General features: G+C 44.4%; 1 protein-coding gene across 1 annotated transcript; it reads left to right on the plus strand.

Annotated features, from left to right (window-relative positions):
• Positions 1-2,303: 2,303 nt before the first annotated feature.
• Positions 2,304-7,116, plus strand: LOC137916909 (TSC22 domain family protein 1-like). Its single transcript, XM_068759866.1, has 3 exons — positions 2,304-2,572; positions 4,554-4,605; positions 5,710-7,116. The coding sequence occupies exons 1-3, from the start codon at positions 2,448-2,450 to the stop codon at positions 5,977-5,979; spliced, it is 447 nt and encodes a 148-aa protein (XP_068615967.1). The 5' UTR covers positions 2,304-2,447; the 3' UTR covers positions 5,980-7,116.
• The last annotated feature ends 363 nt before the right edge of the window (positions 7,117-7,479 follow it).

Consider the following 7,479-nt stretch of genomic DNA (forward strand, 5'->3'; position numbering starts at 1 on the left):
GTTAGTATGAAAAATGTTGAAGACGTTGCTTTGGCTGCTGAGATTTGTGAAGAATTATTTTTCACAGCCGAAGACCAAGATGTCATCCTCTCTCAGAGCGATATTACTTTGTGTGGAGTAATCCTGGTGCTTTTCATCTTTGTTTTGTCTGATGGTAACAGCTGGTACGTGCTAATTAGCGACGCACATCTGTACAATCTTGTGTGGCCGTTCACTTCAGTAGAAGACATCTGAGACAAATGTGTGTTGTCATTCAGCAGCATCGTCACTTTGAAGCCACAGTTGGCTGCATTACATGAAGAGGGTGTCCTTTTTGTAAATGGAAGCTTTCTAAATTTTAAAATTACTCTCAATTAAAATTTTCCTTCACTTTTTTTAAATGGTAAACAATTTTACTTTTGGGAAAATGTTTGAAGCGATCCGCGGTGCTGTTTCGACGGTCATCTGTTTGCCATCTGTGAGAGGAAAAGCTGCTTATAATATATTCTACCATTTATTTAAAAACTGCGTGATGTCACGTTTGCAGTTCCGTCGAGCATTTCAGAAAACATAATAAATCAACTTCACAGGTGAAAAGTACACAATGATATTGGAAATACAAGCCTTTTGTTTTTTACAAACTTTACTAATATGGAAAAGAATCTCTTAAACGGCACCAGGCGGCTGACGCCATTAGATGTGGGTTTCATTCTAAGAGCTTCTGCTGTCCTGGCTATTTGGGTCTGGATAATTGGCTAAACCCTCTTCAGTCTGAGAAGAGACCGGAAGAGATAAGTGTGGCTAGGAAGCTCTTCTTTGGCTTCTTGTTAGTGTTTGAGTGGGATCAGAGGTGATCACAAGCTGACAGCAGTACAAGTACTCAGGCGACATGTTTTAGCCCCTGTTCAGGATGCATGCGTTTAATATTCCAACAGCGCAGCCTTAAAATGGTCCCATTTTAAAGGTGAGCACTGACTTTGAAGTCACTTTGTAAAGTGATTAACCTGCGCACTACTGGATTTGCTACATACACTTTGTTTATGTTCCTTCATTCACTACTGGATGTCTCCCGAGTGGCCACCGATCAGACAAGCCCCTGATATACGCAGCAGCTCATGCCTGCTGCTGGTACGGCCTTCATCAGAACTCTTTGATGATGTGCTGAGGTCGACAACGCTTTATACAAAAAGGCCGAGGTAATTTCAACCTTAATTAGATTGTGTTTCCACATTGAAGTTAACTCTATATCAGGCAGTTTAAGGTGAATTTCTGTATGCTTGATATGGTTTTCTCTCGTCTTTGTCTGTAAATGTGATTTTTACAGTGAGCGAAGTTGGCCGGCGACTTGGTTGACAATTCTGATGAAAGAAAATGCGACAGAGCAGGATGTATTAGTTGTTCATGCTGAGCGCTGCAGAGTGTGGGCGTGATCATGGGAAAGAACGTTGAGTGTACGCAGGATTTGAGGGTTTGGGGTGTACTTGGAATGTTTGATGGTGGCCTGTCAGAGGTGTGTGTCTAGAGTACTTCTGATGTGAGAATGTTTTTGGTGGTTCTGTCCTGCCAGGATACTTGATTTGTTGTCATGTTGTTTATCTTGTAGTCTTTTTTGTTTATATTTACATCAATTAAAAGGTTTATGCATAAAAGATGTGATTTGTAAATTGTGATGATGGTAATTGGACTGACAACCTCAACAGACTTCAGTCCAGCTTGTATTGACGTGTCTTGTTTATTTTAACCAGTAGAAATGACTCCATTTAAATGACATTTAGAGGTTGAGGCTGGTTTCTTTGTGTTCAGAGCCGTTTATAATGCAACTTTAGACAGTGATCATTATGAGGAATGCTTTCATAATTTGGGGCTCTTTAAATTCACCCCATATTTTTAAATATTGAGTGATTAGACCAAATTATTCACAACTGATCCCAGGTGTTAAAACGTAAACAGAACCCGAATCTACAAAATGTATTTACATTCGAGGTGGCAGTGAAGCTGGCAGATTCATGTTGAACTGGAGCAGTTTAAAGTCAATTCTTGCTTCCAATCTTTCCCGGTCTGTTTTATTTAGCTCTTTCTGTTTCCCTTCCTATCCGGTTTTCCCCGGTTTCCCCCGGTTTCGTTTCATCCACGTCATCTCATTTACCCGAATATATTATGCAAACGCATCAGCTGAGCTGCAGGTGGGGGGCGTTCCTGAATAAATTATTCAAACCGCTCCGTCTCGACCAATCGGGAGAGGGTCTTTCGGTTCGACGTCAGGGTAAATTATGCTGTTTTGTCCCGAGCCGCAGGTTCGCGTGTTTGTGTGTGTGTCCGGTTGAGATGAGCTGACCTTGGATCGTAATTCGCACCACTGCGGCCGGTGCGTGAGGCTTCCTCGTAGCAGAGAATAGCGTGCGTGTGTGTGGATGTTCGTCGCGGAGTGTGTCGTGTGGAGGTCGGGGCGCGACACGGCGCTGTGAAACATGGCCAGCATGAATTCGTCGTGCTACACCGCGGCCATGGATCTAGGCGTCTGCCAGTTGAGACATTTCTCCATCTCGTTTCTGTCGTCGTTGCTGAGCGCAGAGCACGTCGGCCTCGACAAGAGGTAAACGCTGTGTGCTGGCTGTGTGCTAGCAGCGTGTTTTTATTGTGCTAGCTCCGTGTCTTTATTGTGCTAGCTCCGTGTCTTTATTGTGCTAGCGGCGTGTTTTTATTGTGCTAGCTCCGTGTCTTTATTGTGCTAGCTCCGTGTCTTTATTGTGCTAGCTCCGTGTTTTTATTGTGCTAGCGGCGTGTTTTTACTGTGCTAGCTCCGTGTCTTTATTGTGCTAGCTCCGTGTTTTTATTGTGCTAGCTCCGTGTTTTTATTGTGCTAGCGGCGTGTTTTTACTGTGCTAGCGGCGTGTCTTTATTGTGCTAGCTCCGTGTCTTTACTGTGCTAGCTCCGTGTTTTTACTGTGCTAGCTCCGTGTCTTTATTGTGCTAGCTCCGTGTTTTTATTGTGCTAGCTCCGTGTCTTTACTGTGCTAGCTCCGTGTCTTTATTGTGCTAGCTGTGTGTCTTTATTGTGCTAGCTCCGTGTTTTTATTGTGCTAGCGGCGTGTCTTTATTGTGCTAGCTCCGTGTCTTTACTGTGCTAGGTCCGTGTCTTTATTGTGCTAGCGGCGTGTCTTTATTGTGCTAGCGGCGTGTCTTTATTGTGCTAGCGGCGTGTTTTTATTGTGCTAGCTCCGTGTCTTTATTGTGCTAGCTCCGTGTCTTTATTGTGCTAGCGGCGTGTTTTTATTGTGCTAGCTCCGTGTCTTTATTGTGCTAGCTCCGTGTCTTTATTGTGCTAGCTCCGTGTTTTTATTGTGCTAGCTCCGTCCCTTTATTGTGCTAGGTCCGTGTCTTTATTGTGCTAGCTCCGTGTCTTTATTGTGCTAGCTCCGTGTCTTTATTGTGCTAGCTCCGTGTTTTTATTGTGCTAACGGCGTGTCTTTATTGTGCTAGCTCCGTGTCTTTACCGTGCTAGCGGCGTGTCTGTATTGCGGTAGCGGCGTGTCTTTACCGTGCTAGCGGCGTGTCTTTACTGTGCTAGCGGCGTGTTTTTATTGTGCTAGCTCCGTGTCTTTATTGTGCTAGCTCCGTGTCTTTATTGTGCTAGCTCCGTGTTTTTATTGTGCTAGCTCCGTCCCTTTATTGTGCTAGGTCCGTGTCTTTATTGTGCTAGCTCCGTGTCTTTATTGTGCTAGCTCCGTGTCTTTATTGTGCTAGCTCCGTGTTTTTATTGTGCCAGCGGCGTGTCTCTATTGTGCTAGCTCCGTGTCTTTACCGTGCTAGCGGCGTGTCTGTATTGCGGTAGCGGCGTGTCTTTACCGTGCTAGCGGCGTGTCTGTATTGCGCTAGCTCCGTGTCTTTACTGCGCTAGCGGCGTGTCTTTACTGTGCTAGCGGCGTGTCTTTATTGTGCTAGCTCCGTGTCTTTACCGTGCTAGCGGCGTGTCTGTATTGCGCTAGCTCCGTGTCTTTACTGCGCTAGCGGCGTGTCTTTACTGTGCTAGCGGCGTGTTTTTATTGCGCTAGCGGCGTGTCTTTACTGTGCTAGCGGCGTGTCTTTACTGTGCTAGCGGCGTGTCTTTACTGTGCTAGCGGCGTGTCTTTACTGTGCTAGCGGCGTGTTTTTATTGCGCTAGCGGCGTGTCTTTACTGTGCTAGCGGCGTGTCTTTACTGTGCTAGCGGCGTGTCTTTACTGTGCTAGCGGCGTGTCTTTACTGTGCTAGCGGCGTGTCTGTATTGCGCTAGCGGCGTGTCTTTACTGCGCTAGCGGCGTGTCTTTACTGCGCTAGCGGCGTGTCTTTACTGTGCTAGCGGCGTGTCTTTACTGTGCTAGCGGCGTGTCTTTACTGTGCTAGCGGCGTGTTTCTATTATACCCCCCCTCACCTGCAGTAATGTACCCTGCTGCAATGGATGCTACACTCAAAGGCCACAATAGCATAAAGGCGTTGTTGGGCACATTCCACAGTGAACCCGTTTTAATGCGTTTCCAGAGGCAAAAAGCCTTACGGATCTATATTCAAAATGTTTTCATTTCTCTTTTTTGCAGTTCGTCGGGAGCCAGCGTTGTTGCCATTGACAACAAGATTGAGCAAGCGATGGTGAGTATAAAACCTTTGCACTTTGGGAAATGTCTGGTAGATGGGTTCTTAGCCCAGATAATTAAACTAAGTGGGATGTTACCGGAGACTCACTGCAATATAGCTTCTTCTATCCCTTTTGTTTGTTTTGTGTGCCTCCTCCCTGGCATTGTGTACTTGGTACAATAGAGACACGTAGTGGTATTTTGCTGGCCATTTTATTTCATAGTTGTAGGACCGGTTATGTGAACGTGTCCCTGTTAGCATCGAGCTTCACACAAAAGCTAAGTCAAATAATCCATTATGAGAACGTTGTGAGCCCCCCACACGCACACAAATCGTTGCTATACCATTTTGTCTCGTTTTATTTGCTTTTTGATGTTTAGCCTTTTGTCCAGAAAACAAAACAAGTCCTATTTTCTCTTTCACTCTGTTATTGTGGCTGCCGTCAGCCCTGTTGCTAGGCAAACTGGCAGGCTTATAATCCTGGTCATATATCTCACCTCTGATTGGCCCACACCTAAATGTGGGCGGGGTTATAAACGAGTCTCCCCCCCGGATGTATTTATTCTGTTTCACTATCATCAGAGCAGAAAAGGTCTCGATCGGTTCTGATCATCAGCATCATTATTTTTTAGTTCGGGTTTATTTTATTTTATTTGAATATTCAGTTCTTTGTATTGTCATTTAAATTATATACATTTCTAGATTAGATTCTGGTAGTAAAGATATAGTCAGCACTTTATTATTGGTGTAATGCATTTTATTTAATTAATTATTACATTTTCTGGCTACAAGGCAAGGTCGTTCCACATTATTCCACTTCCAATTTTCCAACACCATTGTTTATAAAACATTCTATATCTACACTAGATAAGCTCTAATTTATTGAAACTACATCACAGTTTTGGTCAAAGAATATATCTTTGCATGTTTGTGTTAATGAAGCTACATCTATTTGATGCGTGTTTGTTCTCTGGACATCTTGGAAAATCTGAGACACGGAAAACTGGGTGAAATTGGTTGGATAAGACCGAGAAGCCTTTGTTTCCGTGCACGAGTTTTCGTTTCTCTGAGTTTGTTGATTTAATGAAGTGGGTTAACCTCTGTTTCTGCCCGTCTCAGGACCTGGTGAAGAGTCACCTGATGTACGCTGTGCGCGAGGAGGTGGAAGTTCTCAAGGAGCAGATCAAGGAGCTGATTGAGCGCAACTCTCAGTTGGAGCAGGAGAACACTTTATTGAAGACGCTGGCTAGCCCAGAGCAGATGGCCCTGTTCCAGGCCCAGGTACAGACCGGCTCCCCGCCTGCTGCACCAACAGTTGCCACTCCGGGACCCCCCAGCGCCTCCGCCCTCGTCCAGCCGATCCCGCACAGCTCTGGTCCCTCGGCTTAGATCTGTCTGACGTTGTTTGAGCGGAACGTTGCCTTCTACAGCCGGAGGTCGCCCTGCTAAGACAAGAATCTGCACACATTTATGTCTCAGAAGGATGCAGTGGGTTCACAGCTCAGTGGGGGTCGACCGTCTCATGATGTGGTTTCAGAAGGGGATTTGGGTCATCGGATGTTTGGACGTATAAATTAGAACCAAGAAGAAACGAAACATTTTATCAGGGGCGCCAAGGAAAAAATAAATGACTAAATCACTGTCTGGATTTCAAGTGATGTCAATTGATGAGTAGGAGATGAAGGATTTCATTGGTTGTTACCTTTTTTCTTTTTTTGCTGAATTCTGTAAATAAAAGTTCTTTTATGTCGAGGCTAGATATAAAAGTTCAGGGAAGAGTGACAGAGTTTGAGCAGTTATAAAGTCCCCATCTGGAATGGGGGGGGGAGGGGGGGTATTTTGAGCAACACTTGGCAGAACTGCTGACGTTACTACAACTGTGGTTTCTATGGAGATTATATGCTGTTTCAGTATTTCCCTTGAAGCTCATCGTTGCTGTTCTCGACCCTGCATGTAACCTTGTTGGGAAGGTTCAGGCATTGGGCTAAGCTGCGTTTCTTTTTGCTGCGTTTCCTTTTTTCGTAAGACGTTTGATGGGCAGAAGATGTATATTCCTGTATAGTGTAAGTACCATGTAAAATACTGAGGAGAAATACAGCACAGATTGATGCATACGAGTGAGACGCCTGCTGCTGTTGCCCAGTCTGTCTCTTCTATTTTTAATGCTGTATTTTGGAGACTGTGGATCAACAGCAGTTTAGGTTATTTAGCGGACAACACGCAGCCAACAATGTTGTTCATATCCCTTATGCAACATTCACTTTGGCTGGAAACCATTTCCTCTTGCACCTTTGACTTTTTTTATTACATTATTGACAGATGTGTAATTCTGGGTGAACAATATCTGAAGAAGAATCTTTTTTTTTTTTTAACCCTCTGGGCATGTTTTGTTTTTCAGTCTGTGGGTCCGTTGTACGCTCATGTTCTGTGCATGTTTCTGCAAAGACCGGATATTGTAACATATTTACCACGATTGCACTTGACAGCCGCACTTCATAAGTTTCAATAAACCTGCTTAAAGAAGAACTGCCTGGTCACCATCTGTTAATTCCTCCTCATCGCTGGCGAGTTTAGGCCGTCTCAGTGTGGTGATGCTAATATTACACCAAATGTAGCCGGTATGTCACGTTTGCAGCTGAAAAACATTGTGCATTGAGCCACAATAAATAAAAGGATACAAATTCTAATTCTAGATTTCATGTACAGTTACCAACCTGCACGATTTACAACCACCCGTGCTTACGGCCGGTACCGGTCAGTGAGAAGTTTGTTACCGGGCCACACAGAATTACTTGTATAATTGCCGTTATATTGAATATTAGAGGCTGAGAGGTGTATTTTGAAAAACGGCAGGATTTTCTCCATTGTAACAGACCCCTGTGAATCTTC

Source organism: Brachionichthys hirsutus, unplaced genomic scaffold (genome assembly GCF_040956055.1).
Source record: "Brachionichthys hirsutus isolate HB-005 unplaced genomic scaffold, CSIRO-AGI_Bhir_v1 contig_792, whole genome shotgun sequence".
In the NCBI taxonomy this organism is placed as follows: Eukaryota; Metazoa; Chordata; class Actinopteri; order Lophiiformes; family Brachionichthyidae; genus Brachionichthys; species Brachionichthys hirsutus.